This window comes from Strongylocentrotus purpuratus, unplaced genomic scaffold (assembly GCF_000002235.5).
Source record: "Strongylocentrotus purpuratus isolate Spur 01 unplaced genomic scaffold, Spur_5.0 spur5_scaffold_9, whole genome shotgun sequence".
NCBI classification, from domain to species: Eukaryota; Metazoa; Echinodermata; class Echinoidea; order Camarodonta; family Strongylocentrotidae; genus Strongylocentrotus; species Strongylocentrotus purpuratus.
Window position 1 is genome coordinate 34,875,652 of NW_022145615.1, and position 21,243 is coordinate 34,896,894.

Consider the following 21,243-nt stretch of genomic DNA (forward strand, 5'->3'; position numbering starts at 1 on the left):
AGACTCTCATCTCCCGAAAACGTGTTTATAGTGGCTGCAAATTAAACAGGCAAACAAAAAATTATATTGTACCACTAAAAGTTCGTGAATTGTTTTTATGTAGGGACACAACCTGTCTCTGTACTCCCCTTTGGATTCTCCCAATGTGGCATACATTAAGTGCACATCCCTATGAGCCCCCCCCCCCCCCCCCCCCCCTACTGCACGGGAGGTATAATCTCATACGGACTGATTGATTTACATTTCGATTCTAGAATACGGACAAATTTTGAAAGTAGTCAGTTGCAGGACGTAGACAAAACCCATGCTATAGAAAATCAGGATTACGATGCATAATTATGTACGCGCATAATACCCCCCCCCCCCAATAAAAAGAAAAGAATAGGAAAAGCCGCTTCCAATTCACCTAATTAAATTAGTTGTGAGTGAGTACATTTTGAGTGATAATGCCATATATAATATGAATAATTTTGCGATACGATGGTGGTAAAACAATGTCTATACATACATCGATCAATGTCATTAGACAGTAAGTTACCATTGGCAACCAGACGCGTACGGGAGGGACAGTGATAGCTCGACCCAGTCGGTCTCACAGACTCCCCACAGACACCAAACCGATAGTCGCTTAGCCATGTGGAGCAATGTAATATTTGGTTGGGTCCGGTATCAGTCTCATTAGAGTGTGCCTGGAGCGTGACTCGGCCGTGCGTCACAAGCGGAGCGTAAGAGCTTGCTCAAATGCGATTATGTTTGATCAGTTGGTAATTATTTTTTGATCACTTACTGAAGATGGTAGTGGACAACTCACGCTATACTGGACACAAGTTCAATTAATATTGTTTGATTTCATATTGTCATGGCGATATAAGATATTCGTAAGATTTTCTCTGATTTTGACCGCCGAGTTTCCTGCGCCATTTCGTTTTATATCGCTGAGCTGATTCATCGAAATTGGGAAAGATATTATTTCTTTCTACGATCGGATTGTCATCACCAATAGCATCCCAATATCTTCATTGTTTGCTCATTCGCAATAAATGGAAGTTTAAATTGGTCTGTACAAACGGTTTTGGTGAGTAGATTTAGTAGTTCTCTTGCTCGTGGTGTTTATCATTCCCTGTTTTAAAAAGTCGAAAGGAAAATGTGAGTATTTTTATTTCTTCAAGTTTTAATCATACATAAAACAAGATTAATGAAAGTTTTTGCTTGCACTTTTGAGAAGTTTTGTACATGTTAACTGTTGATTTCTATGATTCATCCGTCATCAAAACAAATCTCGTTTTATGGCGACACATTTAATATAGTATAGAAGGCTCGAAACAATAATTAGACGTAATATATTTAATATTGTACTTCAAATGAACTTTTCCTCCAATGCCTAACTCTCATCTCAGTTTTTCATCATCTACTGAATTGTCTCTCCTACAACCAGAAACAACTTGATGTAATGATGTTACGGGGGAATAGTTGTCTTTATTTGTAATGGTCGTTCCGACACAACCCTACATGCTTTCCGGATTTTTGTTTTGTTGTTGTCGTTGCTTCCTTCCATTTTCTGAATTTAGTTTAGTAATATACTGATAAACCGAAATTATTGTTCCTTAACTTATTCTTATGAACGAATCTCCATATAATAGTGTATACAAAATAGGAATACATCTTTACGGTCGGACAGAAAACCCCGAAGCAAGAGATCAGACTGAGCAACTGAGCGGACGTGTCTTGACGGAGCTCTGTCTTTTGATTTTATATTTGCCAGTTAAATGCACTATTGAGGATTCATTTTTGATTTTGTACTGTGCTGTTACATTTTGAATACCTGTATCTTCGAATATTTCTGACGATCATTTTCCTGGATCCTGGAAAAGCTTGGAATTCAGCTTCATCCAAGCGCAATTGACAGATCTCACCGAGTAGGAGCCCCAATCAAAGACCAAGCATCGGTCCGTGACCAAGAAACCTTCCACGATACCGGGAAGCGTTATTTTTTTATGCGGCACAGATTGGGGCATGGCGCGTGTTAAACCTATGGGAAGTACGTTCTTTCCCTTCTGAATAGTGTCTGCACGTACGTGAGACTAGTCATGTTCGCTAGCGCATTAGCGCTGCGAAGAAGTTTGTATATCCATCGCGAACTATGTGTTTAGATAACATTCCTCTTTGTTTAAGTTTTATTGACTAATTATTGTGATGTTCTCCTTATTGACGTGCTGCCTCCTCTTCAGATTTCCAATTTGATTTTAATTGTTGATGTAATGATTTTCCATGCGGTAGTGGATTACATGTAACACTATTAAAAACAGACCTCTACTACTTATACTGTCTAGTATACGCACACGACCAGTATTAGTCTGTAAATCAAGACCCCTTTTAAAAAAAGCCCCTATCTGTGCCGCATAAAAAAATAACGCTACCGGGAACGCGAAATCCAGTAGTCATGACAACGACAAGAAAATGCGCAAAAAGCGATCCCGTCCAATAATTGTCAAGTTTGTGTCGTACCAAGCTAGGAAATCGGTGTTAGTACAACGACGCAAGATGAAAGACACTGGTATATCGATCCATGAAGACCTCACCAAACACAACCAGCGTTTGCTTTATGAAACGAGGAATCATAGCAGAGTTCTCAAAACATGGACATCGGATGGACATGTCGTTGCACTCCTTCCTGCCACCGGTCGGAAGACAGTGACTAAGGGAATCAGAGACTTTGAAGACTTGAGAACACTTTGATATCTTTTTTTCTTTTTCAATCAATATTATGAATAAATTTGTACCGACTCTTTTTTATGGTTAAATATCCATGCAGTAAATGTAATAAAGCAGTAAGGAAAAACCAAAAGGCCCTTTTATGTACTTCGTGTACAAAATGGGCACATATATTATGTGAAGGAATTCCTAAATGCAAATACGATGATACGAATGAATCTTTTGAAAATTGGCAATGTACTGTATGTAATCTGAAACATTTTCCCTTTTGGGAACAATAAGATATCTTTCCCGTAGAAACTTATCTTGGATATTCTCATCTTGCGAATATTATACAAGATTCTACTTCGAATGAAGATAATAGATACAATATACTTTGTGATTTTCCAAAGGAAAAGGGCATTAAATTAGCATACCTTAACATCAGAAGTTTAAGAAATAAAGTTACCGATGTAAAACAGTTTCTTATGTCAAACCCCTTCGACATTTTAGGACTATCCGAAACATGGTTGAATGAGGATTTTTCAAATCATATGATTTCTATCGTTGGTTACAAAATTGAAAGAAATGACAGGGATGCCACTGGCGGTGGTGGTGTAGGATGTTACATTAACAAGAAATGTAATTACTTAAGAAGAACAGATCTTGAAACAAAGGAGCTTGAGCTCACGTGGCTAGAAATCAAAAGAACAAGTAGTAGTTATATTTGTGTTAGTATTTTATACAGGAAACCTTCCTGCCCAGGTACATTTTTTACCCTCCTTGAAGGGAATATTGAGAAAGTAATGTCATTGTCAAATAATATTGTTTTGCTGGGTGATTTCAACTGTAATATGAGAAATGATAATACATTGTCTAAAAATGTTAAGGATATTTGTCGTATTTGTCAGCTTAATCAGTTAATCGATGGGCCTACACGAGTTACACCTCATAGTAGTACACTCATTGATTTACTACTTACCTCGAATTCTATTGCTAACTTGAGGTCCGGTGTAATGCCCATTGGTTTTAGTGACCAGTGTTTAATATTTTTAGTCGTAAAAGGCAAAAATCCCATGCTTCATTAGAAAATATGTAAATTTAGATCTTTTCGGAACTTTAACGAAAGTGAATTTCAAGAGGACTTGAGAAATCAAAATTGGGCTGAGTTTAATGAAGAAAATGTTGAAGTTGATCAAATGTGGTCTAATATAAAATCTGTGTTCACAATATTAAAGGTAAAGACCAGTATTGGAAACGCCCCAATTTCAAAAAATGAAATGGAAGCTCTCATTACCAATCATGTGAAAGAATATGTTTTGACTAATACATGATGATACAAAATTTGCCGGGAAACCGCCTACTAATTCATATATTTGGTAAATTTGTTTCTCTCGTGGTCTGTGAGAGATATAGGGTAGTCCCATATACATCTTTCTGTGTATAGTGCTTGTAACTTTACGAAGAATGGGCCAAATTTCTTATCATTTTGATGATTCCAGAACCTTGCAGATGCTAGATGCCAGATGATCAACCTTTTCTGATCGATTCCACAACATTTCTTTCACAATGCAATCGCATGACCATTACTGGTCTTTACCTTTAAGTGATAAACATGCACCTTTTATTTCTGTCAGAAGAAAACGTAATGGGGTGCCTTGGATTACAGATTAATATATTACTTTGGCACGTGACCGTGATTACTATAAGAAAAGGTATAACAAGACAAAGTGTGATTGTTGCTGGGAAAAGTTCAAGTTTTATAGAAACAAAGCAAATAACCTAAACAAAAATCTTGAAAGAGCGTATTACAAAAATGAGTTCTCAGAATGCGGAAATGATTCGAGCAAAAATTGGAAGGTTTTGAAAAAACTCTTGCCTTCAAGGCAAAAGGAGGTAAGCAACACAATCTTAATTGATGATGAAATAATAACTGACAAAGTAAAGGTGGCAAGTTTATTGAATGAAACTTTTAACAATGTGAGTTCAAATCTACAAACTCGTACATGTTCTACCATTGTAGATGATAATTTCAATTCTTTACAAACGTTATCTCAAACCAATTTTTCTTTCGAATTTCAAGAAATCAAATCAGAATTTGTTAGAAATGAACTACGCAATATTGATTGTAAAAAGGCTATATGAATGGATGGTCTACATCCCAAGTTACTCAAATTATCTGCAGATATCATTGCAAAACCACTGACTATATTATTTAACCAATCATTAAAAACTTCACGATTTCCATTTGATTTCAAGATTGCAAAAATCACTCCGATACACAAAGGAGGAACGTTTAGTGTGGATAATTTCAGGCCCATTTCAATACTGCCCTCTTTGTCGAAAATTCTAGAGAAAGCCGTACATAAACAATTGTATTCTTACCTTAACCAAAATAATCTATTATCAGAACGTCAGTCTGGATTTAGACCGATTCATTCCACAACCACATGTCTCACAGAAATTACTGATTACCTTCTTGATAATATGAACTCAGGTCAGATTACTGGAACAATATATTACGATCTAAGGAAAGCGTTTGACGTTATTCCACATAAAATAATACTTGATAAACTAATTTTGTATGGCATGAGTAACAAGGTGTATGAATGGTTTAAATCTTACTTAATTGGTAGACAACATTGTGTTACTATAGATAGATAATCATTGTAGCGAGTATTTAACTGCTAAATCCGGGGTGCCACAAGGGTCAATTCTGGGCCCCTTGATTTTTTGTTTGTACATTAATGATATCAATAATTTAAAATTTCATAATAATTCCAAAATATCACTTTATGCTGACGATACTGTCATTTTTAAAAATTCTAATGTTTTTTCTGAAGTTCAAGAAAATTTACAGAATGACTTTGATTTAATATGTAAGTGGTTTGATATAAATAAGATGTATATACACCCTCAGAAAACTATGGTGATGTCCTTTGGATCAAAAAGAAAGTTGGAGAACAATCGTCTCTCAATTAAATTAAATGGTAAAAATTTACAGTGTGTCGAAACAATGAAATACCTAGGAGTTATACTTGATTCACGACTTACGTGGTCTGAACATATAAAATATATAAGTACTAAGATATCTCGTTCTATTGGATGCGCTCGTCGTATAAAACGCCTAATACCCCATAAAACTCTTGTAAATCTTTATTTTGCATTAATTCTACCACATATCGACTATTGTTGTACTGCTAGGGGAAACTGCTTAAAGACAAATTTATCGAAACTGCAAAAGTTACAAAATAGATTTGGGAGATTGATTTTAAATAAAGATTACGACACACCACAGTGCACGCTTCTTACGACTTTAAATTGGCAATCGGTCGAACAAAGATTAAAATATCACTACTGTTTATTAGCTTTTAAAATTATAAATGTCATGGCCCCAACTTATTTAAAATCACTTATAAATTATCGCACCTCCAACTACTATACCCGCTTTTCCTTAAATGCTCTACTTGACATCCCATACCCCAAAACCAAATTCAAGAAAAGATCATTCTCATATAAAGCAAGTACCCTATTTAATAAACTTCCTCCCTCAATTCTATCAACCAAATCTATTCAAATATTTAAGCGCGGATGCCAATTGGCAAAGCATTTATTATAGTCGAATCTCCGTTCTTATTTCCCTCTACCGGTATAATTATTTGTCTTATGTTATATATGTTTGTACTCTATATTATGTCAAATATGTCAATGTTTAGTTTTGATGAATGTTACATTTTTTTTTTATATATTCCTTGTATTTTTGTATATCTTATACTTGTTATGTCGTTCTAGAGGGCGTACTTGGAAAGCAGTTTTGTTAAACTGAATGTACCTACCCTCTATTTAAATAAAACTTGAATAAATAAATAAATAAATAAATAAATAACAAATAAATAAATAAATAAATAAATGAATAAATAAATTAGTCTCTTTTTAACTGTCAAAATAATAAAGAATAGTTTTAACCAATTTCAAAAGGACCGCGTAACTTTGTGTCACATCCTTCCTGTTGTAGAATCGACCCACCCACCTATGCTAGCATAGAGGAGGAAATCAAAGACTTCAATCTGATAGATAGTTCGATTAGGTCACTTTTCAAAGCCCTAATTGAAAAGCAAAGAACTACAAAAGGTGGATTTTTTTTCTTTATATCGATGTACACCATTCAGCATGGAATGTGTTTAAGAAATGTTTCATTCTAAGGAAGGTTATGCTTAAATAGATTTAGAAGTCGATAGGAACTATCCAGAATTGTTTCTTTTTCAAAAAATATAGTTTAATTCAGGGAATTCTCTTCAAAATCATTTTGTAGCCTAATTAAATGATATGCTAAATCAGATATTCCATGACAACTATTTTATAGCAGTTATTGATTACGTTTTAGCCTGCCTTTTCATTATAGACCCAAGGGGAAATTGTCGTAAACTTAAACTTATTTATATTAGTTTGTGATCCAAACTTCATGTTTTTTCTATTTATTCCCACAGATTAATCAATAAAAACGAGTTACTTGAATGATCATTCATCAATCGTCTCAACTCATCATTCCACGAACATCCGCGAGAGATCTATATTGACTCAACAAACATGGAGGCCTGGAAGGCGAACGCTGAAAAAGAAGAGGAAAGTTTTTTAAAGATCCTCCACAGTCGCATGGAGACCTCATCTGCTCATGGTTTACCCAACATCCATCGTTCATCGAAACCCATCACTAAGCTGTTCTGGTTGCTCCTCTTTCTTACCGGTATTGGTGTGATCATATGGCAAGTCATCGCTCTCTTTAAGACCTACTTCGCTTATGAATACACGGTTAGTCTGGAGGTAAGTGCAATCTCGGAACTGCTTGTTCTTAAAAAATTGAAGAAGTCATTAGTATTGATTAAAATGTAAAAACCTATTCGAAATGCATTTTCGCAATACGTTTCCTTTTGTATACCTGAACCGACTTCAGACTGACTTCAGACCGACTTCAGACCGACTTCAGACCGACTTCAAACCGACCAATTCTTAGCCATAGACGTAATGTAATATTTGGCTCGGTCTGCTGTCGGTCTTGTCGGTGCGACTTAAGTATTGTTTGTTTGTGAATGATTATTTCAAAAGAGTAAATTGATAACCTCATGCGGCAAGGCCGTTTTTCTTTTACATGTATGGAGTAAATTTCTGTGGTGGGTCAATTTTTTTGTTGTTTAACCCTAATAAGGCCGGGCTATTTGAAGTCTTACTACGGCCGGGGGGGCATTATGGCCCCCCCCCCCCTAAGATCTCGGCCGTGAAAGGGCCGATCTCCGCGAAAATTTGCACGCATGTCAAGTGAAGTGTACAGAACAATATGATAATTTCAATTTTTTGAAAAAAATCACTCATTTGCATATTTATGGTAATTTATGCAAATAACGTCATAAATCACATTTTTACCCATAAATCATATATTATTCATATTTAAGCATTTTTTTTCACTACATATATTCATTAGACCATTTGGAACAATAATACGACAAAAAAATTGGAAGAGCCAGCTTATTCCTTATGTTATCTCTTGTTTTGATAACTTATTATGTATTTCATTGTTTTTTTAACTTATTTATGTTATTGTTTTTTTTTTTTTTTTATTTCTTCCTACAATTCAACTATTTTGACTCCCAAAACAACCACTTAAACTTTAAGCAAGACCCAATAACCAATGTTTGATCTATTTTTAGGAAAAATGACATTCCCATATGTTTTGTACACAAATCACAAAAATGAGCGATTTTCGGGCTGACATGCAAAGACAAAAGGTCACGTGACCTTGTAAGTATAGGTCCGATTTTTTTTTTTTTTTTTTTTTTTTAAGATGCGCAAGACTCTTAAGAAAAAAGTCAGCGAGCGGCGAGGCGCCATCCATATGCGTTCTCGAACAATCAGAAAAATCGTGGAGGGGGGGGGCATAATGGCCCCCCCCCCCCGGCCTTATTAGGGTTAATAATCATATTCGACGTTAGTCCATGGTTTCATTGCAAATAATAGCCTTCTTAAAAAACTTAGAATTGGACAAGTGCGCAATAGGATAATCATTATATTATAATTATTATCATCATCACCATATCGATATCGTTATCATTATCATCACCGTCGTCGCCTTCGTCTTCTTTATCATCCTTACCATCATCAGTATCATCAATACCATCATCATTGTTATTATCATTTGTTTTAGATCAAGTTCAACCGCTCCCAAGAGTTTCCTGCCATCACCATTTGCAACATGAACCCAGTGATGAAATCTAAACTCGAGAAGGCGGATGACTCTTTCAGGGAGCTCTTCGACACCAACTTCCAGCCACCTGGTCCCATGGATATGGTTGACCAGGTAGTCCAGGGAGTCGGTCAAGTTGGAGGAGTTTTCTCTAGTGGGGTGGGGAGTTTCATGGGGTCTGGGGGTAATAGTGGTGGTGGTGTTGAAGCGAATAATGCAAAGACTACTCAACGACCAGGATCATCCACGGCTGGTGGTAAGAGAAGCATACGGGGCTCAAATACGTTTCATAAAGATTCGTCATAGTTGAAGAAAGTGTTTTAAAGACATTATAATACTCCAATTACCCCAAATGTGCATCGAATTTAAGCAAAAATAATTAGATACCAAAGACCTATTTAGGTTTCTTTACCCCGATACACCAAGGTATCACCTTAATCCCTTAATATTTCAGTTTTATGTCACCCCCATTAATCGACACTCCCATGTTCCATAACCCCTATGTTTTGACATCCCTATATGTTCCAACACCAATATTCAGGCCCTTCTATGTCCCGACAACCCGCGGCAACCTAATGCCCCGACACCCTTATGTTCTTATGGCACCCCTATGTTCCAGCATTCCTATGTTCCGTCATCCCCATGTTCAAATACCTTACACTGTTCCGACACCTGCAACAACACGTAGGCTACGCATGTGCAAAAGAATGCATAAGTTCTGGCAAAATGTCACTACAGGGGGGCGTTTCATGAAACAATTAGTCGGTGGTTTTCACCGACTAATATCATTTCACCGACAATTTGGTCACCACTGCCTAAATTTGACCAATCAGAGGCCTGGAAAATAGTCAGTGACAATAGAATTGTCGGTGAAAATGATATTAGTCGGTGAAAACCATCGACTAAGTGTTTCATGAAACGCCCCCAGGTGTATTCAAAGTGCCAGATGAAGAAGATGTAGAAACGTCGTCACCCTTAACCAGGACCTTCCGATTTGTTTGAATATATTTAGTTTGTGTGTGCGTCGTTTCCCTATAGGACGGCGTGCTACAGACGGAAATGTCGAAGTTGCGGGTTCCGTTGAGCCACCTAATGGTCCCAGTGGGCCACTCTCTAGTCAGGGTCAGTCTGATGCCTCTGCAACAACACTTGCTACTTCCTCTGCCTCTTCAGATACGTCTACTAGCTCTATGTTCACGGCACCAGGCGTCGGGTCAACCACCGAATCTACGGGAAATACAACAGAGGTATGGTGTCAGAAACCTCAGGGGCGGCTCCATGGATTTGTACAAAAAGGGGGAAATGTCGGCAAATAGGGGTCCAACACAAAAATCTATGACAAGCAAAAAAGGGGTCCGAACCCTATGCTCCCCCTCCCTGTATCTGCCCCTGACCCTCTCACACTATGTCGGGTTCCGTTCCGATCTTTTCCGAGGCCGACCGAGCTTTGGATGCTCCCGAGCTAATACCTCAATCACACCGACAAGACCGACAAGACCGATAACGGACCGAGCAAAAACTTACATTACACGACCTAGCCGAGAATCGGTCGGCTTTGAAATAGGTTTGAAGGTAAAACTGAAGTAAAAGGGAGCTCAGCAATATATTTTATTTTAGTCGCATTCAAACTGCTCGTTTGAAATTACAAGTTAAAATGAGATATACCGAGCTATCCCAATTTGTTCGGTTTTTTCGGGACCAAACTTAGCAAAACTCTCAGCAAGTTTAAGAGAGGCTGTTTATGCAATTTATAGCATCGAGCATACAATTCAATTCAATTGCACTTTATTTCAGACTCAGCTGCACAAGGCAGAGGTCCAAATATCAAGAAGAATGGTATACTTTCACACAAACTCATTTTCAGGTCAATCCAATATTCGGCTGAACAGGACTGTAACAATAAATACTAACTAACTAAATACTACCCCCCCCCCCTCCCCTCAGATGTAATTTAAATTTCTTTTTCCAGGTAGCTAGTGCTTTGCAGATTATAAAAGATGTTGCTTTGTCTCATTCGAGATCTTGTTCGTGCTAAAATTCATCGCTTTTGTATTCATTACTCTTTAGGCTGTCGAAACTTGGCAAGACCGTCAAAAGGGCGACTTCTTTCGTAAGCAGTCTAATGACTACCTCAAACAACAGCGTCTGATGGTCAAACTGGCCAATAAGACGATAGAGGAGCGGAAATCATTGGGCCATTCTCTGGATGACATGCTGCTGGATTGCTCCTGGAGAGGTTTCCCGTGTTCCCCGGCGTAAGAGGATGTTCATGCTAACAGGGATATTTACACAATAGTAGTAACAATGCTAATGATTAACATACTTCTTACTTTAATAATTGGCTTTCACAAACCTGTCGTAAAACCAGTTTGCATAAGTCATTATTGGTGAGAAGGACAACGGTTGATCTTTGATTTGTGAATATTTTAAAGAGCAACCCCAATAAATAAATCCAAAATAACAGCATTCGAGTGTTCTATATAAGCAGAGAGAGATCGATTGCAATACACCCCTTATTGTTTATTCGTTTTTTGTAATTTGTTTTCTTATATCGTTTGTTTACTATTTGCCGACAAGGTTAAGCAAAGATCCTCGGTCCCTTTTAGCAGTACCACTGGATGCCAACCTTGCTGATAAATCAAGTTGATGAATGTGAATGTAGTGATTAGAGAGATTTGTATTCATTATGATTAATAACTTTCTCGTCCCCTATAGGAATTTCACCAACATATTTGATCCTCAGTTCGGAAACTGTTACATTTTCAATTCCGGACTAGACGGGGACACATTGACCACCAATAGACCAGGTCCTAACTACGGTATGTTAGATATGACTTATGCCTAGGTCACATTTACTCTACGGCTAGGATACGGCGGCCACAGGCCCCCAATCGAGAGATACTCGCGGCGACCGCAGAGGATCTGCGGTGGTCTCAGGGTCACCCTAGGGCGCATCCCTATCTTTACAAGCTGTCCGGGTCGCCGTGGGATTATAACGCGGAGTTATAACTTTTTCATTTCTAGGTTCGCTGTAGCGATTGACACGCCATAGCCATGCGGTAGAGCGGTTCCACGGCGACCATTCTTTGGTCGTACGGTGACATTGCGGCTACCTTGCGTCTGCCCTGGTATTTGTCGAAAAAAGGTAGATTTTCTTTCGCTACAAATTCAAAATACGCCGTGTGGCTACCCTAACATAATGTGACTGCTACCGTATGTGACCGTGTGAATGCTTCGGCAGCCCTATAATTGCTATTGGCCGTAGATATTTTTGACCCCACAACCGCCGCGGCAAATGTGACCTAGGCATTATACAGTGGCTATGGTTATGATGTTACGCTTTATTGTCTGCATACCGTCTGCAATGTCAAATATACTAAAAACATATTAAATATTTCTTACTTATAATGATTATCGATTGCGAGGTCACAATTGACCATGGTATCAAAGATCACTGATAAGGTTGGGAGAAAATCGAAGATATTATGATTCATTGAATGTGCCAATACGAAAACTCTCTATCAGATTTCTAAATCTGAATTAGGGAGAGTTGCCTACCTGTGCAAAGAAACGTATTCTTCCTTTAAACAGGAATATAAATCTTAGCTCAATCATTGGATGTTCATATCGGAGGACGGCTATGTAAATTTAATTGAAACCTTTGAAAATGTAGAATATATCCATTATATTACATTGATGGTCCAGACATCGCGATTTTACAAAGAACTTTGTCTTGCACATACGTAAACTAGATTAAAGGTCTGTAACTTTCATCGTAATATAGCGATTTTGGAAGAGATATAAGTGTTTGGAACTCAAGATACATTGGCCTAATGACTAGCAAACAGAATATTGATTAATACGAAGATTCATGGTTCGTCTTTCTTTTTCCAGATCTGTCCCTGCAGCTCTTTGTAAAACAAGACGAATACATTCATGGCATATAACAAAGCTTGCCCAATGTGAATATTCTCAAGAAATATCTATAATTGATTGATTAACTAATTAAAGAATATCTCTAGTCATCAGGTCTTTCCCCGCAGCTGCTTGCCCAATCAGAAGATTATATAATACTTGAGTAATGTGAATATTCTCAATAAATATCTATTATTGATTGATTAACTAATTAAAGAATATCTCTCCTTATCAGGTCTTTCCATGGAGCTCTTTGTCCAACAAGACGAATACATGGAAGACCAGACCGAGGTGGCTGGATTCCGAGTGATCATCCATCATCCATCTAACATGCCTTTCCCTTCAGATGATGGTATATTTGTGTCTCCTGGTATGGTCACTGCCATTGGAGTCCGTGTGGTAAGTATGTAATCAATGGTTCCGTGTGATCATCCATTATCCATCTAACATGCCATTCCCTTCCGATGATGGTATCTTTGTGTCTCCTGGCTTGGTCACTGCCATTGGAGTCCGTGTGGTAAGTATGTGATCATCCACCATCCATCTAACATGCCTTTCCCTTCCGATGATGGTATCTTTGTGTCTCCTGGCTTGGTCACTGCCATTGGAGTCCGTGTGGTAAGTATGTGATCATCCACCATCCATCTAACATGCCTTTCCCTTCCGATGATGGTATCTTTGTGTCTCCTGGCTTGGTCACTGCCATTGGAGTCCGTGTGGTAAGTATGTGATCATCCACCATCCATCTAACATGCCTTTCCCTTCAGATGATGGTATCTTTGTGTCTCCTGGCTAGGTCACTGCCATTGGAGTCCGTGTGGTAAGTATGTGATCATCCACCATCCATCTAACATGCCTTTCCCTTCCGATGATGGTATCTTTGTGTCTCCTGGCTTGGTCACTGCCATTGGAGTCCGTGTGGTAAGTATGTCATCATCCACCATCCATCTAACATGCCTTTCCCTTCAGATGATGGTATCTTTGTGTCTCCTGGCTTGGTCACTGCCATTGGAGTCCGTGTGGTAAGTATGTGATCATCCACCATCCATCTAACATGCCTTTCCCTTCAGATGATGGTATCTTTGTATCTCCTGGCTTGGTAACTGCCATTGGAGTCCGTGTGATAAGTATGTTATCAATCTGTCAACGCGCATGCGTATAGCCAGGATGATCTTTTTCAAGTTTCAATTTTATTTTCCATATTCCATGAAACAGGTATCACAATAAAAGCATAATATTAACAAAAATGACTTATAAATGCAATTAAGTATTTAACAAAACAGTCACATTACAGTGTACAGCATACTCGAAAAAGATATAAGATAAAACGAAAATGTGGAGGGGTACCGCAAAGGTCATTGGCATTTCGAGGCAGAACCCCTACATAATCAATGCAAGTACAATGCAGTACTGAGCAAAACTTACAAATAACAAACGAAGTAAAAAGAAAGAAAGACATAAAATGGCCATTATAAGCATTAATTAGATAGTATTTATGTTGCCCGTTGTACACGAGCCGTCACGTGTGATTACCTATACTAATCAAGCATGTAAAGAAAACCTGCACGTACACCAGTACTTCAAAGCAGGGTCTGAAATGTACATTTATACATTTATATTACTTTATTAGTTACAATTTACCTCCCAAATTGAACACCTATAACCACGAAAGAAAGAAAGAAAAAATTAAAAGGCGTAAATATTCTCCAAAAAATGAAACGCCGATAATACCAAACAACAACACCAGCAGAATGACGAGATATTATGTCAGCAGAATGACGCTCCTTTGCATCGAGCATTAGAGTTGGATAGTTTAAAAGTGTTCACCTGCCCAACTAAACTATGATGGTAAATTGAGTGTTCAGTGCAGGTATGAATATAGAATAGATAAAGCGTTGCGTGTAAAAGAATTGTCGCTCCTGATCACACAAATACCCTCAAATGTAATTTATTTATTTTTGTCGATTTCAGGTTGAGATCGAGAGGTTACCCGAACCATACGGATTATGCAAGGAGGATACCAAAGAAAATATTGAAGATAATATCTACTACCAAAACTACAACATGAGCTACAGTATACAGGTACAGATTAGACAAGCGGATCCGAGGGGTGCGTAGGGGCGCACCCCCCCCCCCCTTTACATGTCTTTTCCACAGGCATCGAAGGCGCCGCTGGACTGTTTATAAATTATTTATGGACGTAATATTCTCCTCACAATTGGCGCAATTTTATGCAAATCGGCGTCATCTCGCCTTAAATCGGGGCCAAGGCTCACATAAAATAGTCCTCATGTCGCCTGGAATAGGCTCTATCTCATATGACACGGGCGCCACCTCACATGAAATCGGGGCCATCTCACATGCAGTTGGCGCAATCTTACATAAAGTCGGCGCCTTTTCATTTTGAATGGGTGTTAATCAATTTTTTAGAAAACACTGATTATATTTTATTTTATTTCATTTGACTTGATTTTTTAAATCATTTTATTCTTCATGTATAAATAAATTTACGAATATACAAGACAGTAATGTAATATGCATCTTGGTCTTTCATGTTTAAAAGACAAGAAAAGTGGAAAATCCAAATAGTCACTATGTAGATTTGCATTTTACAGACCGAAACAAACTTCTTCCCCGAAATTCATGGAAACCAAGTTCCTTGAACAGAACGGTTGAAAGTTTTGGGAGTTCCTGGGATACCAACATTTTCCAGTTGTTATTAGTTGATATTTATTTATTTCTACAATGATTTGTTTCCCCTTCATATTTCGTTAAATTGCAGACATGTGAGCAGAGTTGTTACCAACGTGCTATGATAAGAATATGTGGATGCAGTGACCCCTCTTACCCAAGCCCACTCTACCATAACGAAACATTCTACCCTTGTGATATTGATAATGATAAAGGTAAGTCCAGGCCTCTCAAGTTGCTGTTTTTTTTTGTGTGTAAGACGCTTATGAGGAAGCACCCAAACAGCACAGCAATGTAGCATGCGACCAGCCATTGAAGGGCCATTTGTATCGTAGGAAGGGGGGGAAGGAGCACCGATCTCGCTAGATGCATGGATGAAATTTGAAATAAAAAGGTCATGAACTAGGAGAGGTGGGTGTGTGTACGGGCGGGGGGGGGGGTTCCTCTCGTTTCGCTCGTGTATTATGAAAAACATGTTATAATAGATGTACCAACATAATCACAGTAAGGCTATTACATGTAAATTTGGATTTTTAGCTTAGATGAGTTAAGTAACTTTGAGAGAGGACCATAAATTATTATAACGAGAATCGCAGCATTATTCACTTTTTTTGTACATTCAGAAACTTCCTGCCTTCACGAAACCGGGCACAGGTATGAAAACGGCAGCCTGGGATGTGTGTGCCAGACCGCTTGCCAGTGAGTATTTATTAGAATCAAATTGATAATCAATCACCACTATCGGCAATATAGCTATACTATTAACTATTTTACACATATATATTTATTTGTTAATTACATTGCACACACAACTTACAATCTTGGAGCAAGAAAAGTTGTTATTTGTGATTTCTTTATTTTGTTTCGTATCAAGTGTTCACAAACAAAACATAGAAGATTTTTTCCTCCGTATCATTCTTTTTTGTTTGATCATCTGTTTAAGATTATTGTTTGTTGTTAAGTGATCAATCATACCATCTACATTGTGTTTGTATACACAAATTTCAAACTAAGAGAAAGAATTATTTATATTAACGGTTTTTCTTCTATTATTCATTCCAGTATACATGAGCATAACATGAGAGGAAATTTATATCATTTTATGTAAATGTTTGTCTAGACTAGTTTTAAATAGAACCGTAAATTTGCTACAATTTGAATTTGCACCCCCCCCCCCCCATTTAACATTTCATTAGGGTAAATGTGACATAAGAATTAACAATAATAATCAAATATAAAAGTGACGGTACTGACGAGCCAAAGTTATCTTATTGTCCCATTTTCAGTGATTTCAGCTACTTGCCAACAATAAGTTCAGCCACCTGGCCCTCTGACAATTACGAGGTAAGACCTAACATCTCATAGTTTGCTATTTATTTTCCCTACTAATTCACATTACTCTCTTTTCTTTCATTACAGAAACTTTTTTTTATATCATCTCTCTCATTCTCTCCCTTAATCTTAATATCTACACAATTCTGTTTCTCAATATTCTTATGTTTACACCTCAAGAAGAAAAAATGTGTCGACTGGGAATAATTTACGTGTTATTTTCAAGAGTTTGACATACATACATTTCGTCCGCTATGATACCTTCCTTGGCCTTAACTTGTAAATATATTACATTATACCTTCTGGCTCACAACAGACGGTATATAAAGGAGTACCAAGATACCAAACTGATGGGAAAAAAGAGAAAATGAGCTGTCATTCAAAAATAAGTTTTCTATGTTTTGTACGTCCGTTTGTCAGAATTTCAATGAATGCTATATTGGATGTTCGTTTTTCTATCTTATTGTTGACAAAGTTTTTTCTTTTTCTTACTTTCTGTTTCATAGCCTAGAAAATGTTGAACAAAATCTTAAAGATGAAGAACCATACTTTCAACCAGAAAATATGTATTTGAACACGTCCCACTGGAAACTGGAGCCCTGCCCGAGATGATTTTCTTGCTTACGTATTCCTTGTATACTGTAAGCCATTGAAAGCTCAATGTAATATTTGCATATTTATAATTAGAAAGGTGTTTTGGTCTAGTGGATACGTCACTGGACTGAGAATCACATGGTTCGAGTCCAAGCCCGGCACTAATATGCCATTGGCCCGGCCCCCCCCCCCCACTCAGTGTTATTTAGGGTACGCATATGCTCGTTCCCTCTTTTTGAAAGTACCCCCCATCTGAGGACAGCCAACATTTCCGAACCCCCCTTTCGCGGGCTTTTTGCGGGCTTTTCTTGCCTTGGAGACCCCCCTAAATCAGGAAAAATGCTCAATGTAGCCCCCTAAATTCGGAATAATTTCTCAGGAGTCCGACGAGATTAGAGAAAAAAAGAAAAAAAAACACCCCCTTTTTAAAGAAATATCCGGGTGAAAAGTCAAATACACCCCTTTTTTTACAATTCTCGGGCCGGACTTTGTCGCACGAAAAGTACCCCTTTACCGGACATTTTGGCAACACGCATGCGGTCATTCCGAAACCTGAGTGGGGGGGCCGGGGCCATTGGCAAGACATCAGTTCTATAATATGTATCTCTCCACCATGTCGTAAGTGGGTACCAGGTAGAAATTCCCTAAATGCTTTCAGCGCTATGGAACAGCGGCGCTGATTACGTAGGCGACTCGAGTATCTCTGGGATAGATATAAGCACAGTATATTATGAATTGGCCAACAAATCTATCATCTTTATTTTCCATCTTTAACAGAAGAAACTTTTTGAAAAGATGATAAGATCTAATGAGGAGATGAAGAGACAGATCAGAGGTCAAAGCCCATCTGTCTGGACAAGGTGAGGTCGCAAGAACTTTTTTTCGTAAACTCATAAATATTCTATTTCCCCTCGAACTTGTCGATATGAAAACGTCCGCGTGTTTGTGTGAGTATCTTACTTTCTTGATCTTGAGTTTGATTACAAGGCAATGTGACACTTGTTAGAATGACTGTTGAAACTAAGAATTATAAATCAAAAATCGAAATAAACCCACTTTAAAAACTTCAGCCTACCGATTTGGCTGATGTTGACTTTATCAGGACACTTATACAGGGGCGACGGGCCCGGCCCCCTGACAAAATACAGGTTTTTTAAAAAAGATGGTAACGTTCACTTTACCTTTTTTAAACAAAAAATAAAAATGCTCCCCCCCCCCATCCTGGCCGCAAAAAAATGTTCACTCCCCCTTTGAGCCAAAAAAAAAATAGTGCTTACCCCCCCCCCCCCCTTCACCCCCTCCCCCGCCACAATTATCGAGATAAAAGTATTGGAATAGATCTATACACAAATCAAACTTACTAAAACTTATACAAAGACGACATTTCTGGAGGCGGAAAAAATATAGGCAGGGCCTTTTTCGCACCGCAACTATCCAGAAAAAGCGAGGTTTTTATAAGTATTCGAATTTAATTATCCTCTCTTCTAGGAGTAACATGGCTAAATTGGAGATCTACTTTGACGAGTTCAACTACGAATATATTCGACAAGACCCGGCATATACGGTAGGTTCTTTATTACCAGTTTGGATGGAAGTTCTCTTCCCTGTAATTACAGTGATGTAGTCCGTCCGTTTGGAGTCAGAAGGGCGTTTAGTCATAACCTTTAATTCTGGCTCCGAGCATTCACTACCCAAAATATAAGTTGAAACACTACATGGATCTTCATACATTTTAGACTGAGATAAGTGCCGTACTATTCACAAAGTTTTCTTGAGGCATCAATGAAATACGCTTAGCCTCTAACAAAGCTTTCAAAATGTCATTTCTCATAAAGGTGCAACACATCGATCGGGAGAAAAGACGTGACGTCACGTGATTTTTAAATACTTGTTTTTACATGGAGATTTACATCGAACGGAGCTTATTAAAAAAAAAATTGATTCTATGACACATCAATACGGTTATGGGCGTTAATGGCATCACTACCAAAATATTCGTATATAATCTGACCAAGAGAATTTTCATTCATTGATTGAATTTGTATAATGAATACAGAAGACACTGTACAGAATCGTCCTTATAATGTTTTCTGATGGAACTGCTTTGTAGTTGTACTCTTATCCTCTTCTTTAGATCCCTGATCTCCTCAGTGACATGGGAGGTCAACTAGGACTCTGGCTCGGTCTTTCGGTCATCACCATATTCGAAATCTTCGAAGGTGTTTGGGTCATGATCTCCTTCTTCTGTTCTCGAAATCGCAGTAGGACCCGTCCAATGCAAACCATTCCGACATCGACGTTCAAAGCGAGAGCTGAGAAGTCACCTCCGCCAGCCTACGATGCAGCCTACGATGCACATTTCGCTGAAAAGAAGTAGAGTGTTATAATGGTGTTAGTTTCACACAGGGTGTTATATGGCTGACGTAGGACTACGTCACCGACTGGCGCTATATATTATGTTTGACGCACCATGCGATCTTGACCTGAGCCTTCTTCATATTGTAACTGTGAAATGAACGGTGTAAAAATGCATTGAATTACTGTTCTCGAAAGTGATATGTTCGAGATTTTAATAATTATGTACAGCGCCATGAGCGTCAGAGCCTGGCGGAGACCGGCACTATATAAATATCCATATTATTATCATTATTACAATTCCCTTCAAAAACTAACAACGTATTCGAAATGACGCAACGTGTGCAACGGGTATCAGGAAACCTACGCGAACGATGTATTTTAAAAAGATAGAGACATTATATATATATATATATATATAGTAAAACTAAATTTTGAAATGGGTTTATTATTTTTCGAAAACACCATCAAAGCAGTCTGATACGGGTCAAATTTGAGACAATGTCTATTTTAAATGAACATTGGATTTAATTTCAATCTTGAAATCTAGACTTGAAAATACTTTTACGTTATATCTCTATTTGATTTTTTTTTAGAGGGATCAAAAGCATAAAAGAGACATTTGTGATATTGAAATTATATTGCTTAAAATAACCTTAAATGAACACTTTCTTATGTTTAGGATAATCGGTCGCGTGAGCAATTCAGTGGTACTATAAAAGTATCATCCAGATTTTTGGTTTTAATATAAAATTGTTCATTCAATTGAAAAGAAAATGAACGCAGTGAGAATTCCTTGACACTTTGGCAAAGTTACTGTTGTAAAATATGTTCATATTGTAAATAATGAGTTTGTGTATAAAATATGATCTTGTGTAAATAACTGTTTTAGGAACCCGATTGAACTAAGCCTGTTAGGGTATTCACCGCTGTGCAAATAATTTGTGTGTGTGTGTTACATGGAGAAATTCTTGTATTTTCATATAGAAAATGAATATTCTGTACAGAAAATTGTGAGATTAAAGGTATAGACCAGTTTTGGAAACGCCCCCTCTCAAAAAATGAAATGGAAACTCTTATTACCAATCATGTAAAATTATATGTTTTAACTAATACGTGATGATACAAATTTTGCCGGGAAACCGCCTACTAATTGATATATTTGGTAAATTATCATATCGATCCGGCCTGGATATATTTCGCGAATGCACTTCAACATTGTACATTTGGACATCTCTATATATTTTTTGTTGTTGCGAATTTAGGTTGAAGTATTGTCATCTAAACCTCTGAAGGCAATATTGAATGGATATTTTGCACCCAAAACCCTTGAACCGCAATTTTACCACTACCGGTCTATATCTTTAAGTAAAACATTAAGTAATATTTTGGGGCGAGGAAGATGCCAAACAATACTCTTCTAAAAACAG

At 37.7% G+C, this 21,243-nt stretch overlaps 1 protein-coding gene across 1 annotated transcript; it reads left to right on the forward strand.

Moving 5' to 3' along the window:
- Positions 1-1,010: 1,010 nt before the first annotated feature.
- Positions 1,011-20,916, forward strand: LOC105441174 (amiloride-sensitive sodium channel subunit beta-like). Its single transcript, XM_011672057.2, has 14 exons — positions 1,011-1,075; positions 7,179-7,512; positions 8,888-9,182; positions 9,965-10,173; positions 10,994-11,181; positions 11,642-11,745; positions 13,077-13,240; positions 14,813-14,923; positions 15,624-15,747; positions 16,156-16,231; positions 16,819-16,876; positions 18,236-18,318; positions 18,947-19,022; positions 19,593-20,916. The coding sequence occupies exons 2-14, from the start codon at positions 7,279-7,281 to the stop codon at positions 19,833-19,835; spliced, it is 1,965 nt and encodes a 654-aa protein (XP_011670359.2). The 5' UTR covers positions 1,011-1,075; positions 7,179-7,278; the 3' UTR covers positions 19,836-20,916.
- The last annotated feature ends 327 nt before the right edge of the window (positions 20,917-21,243 follow it).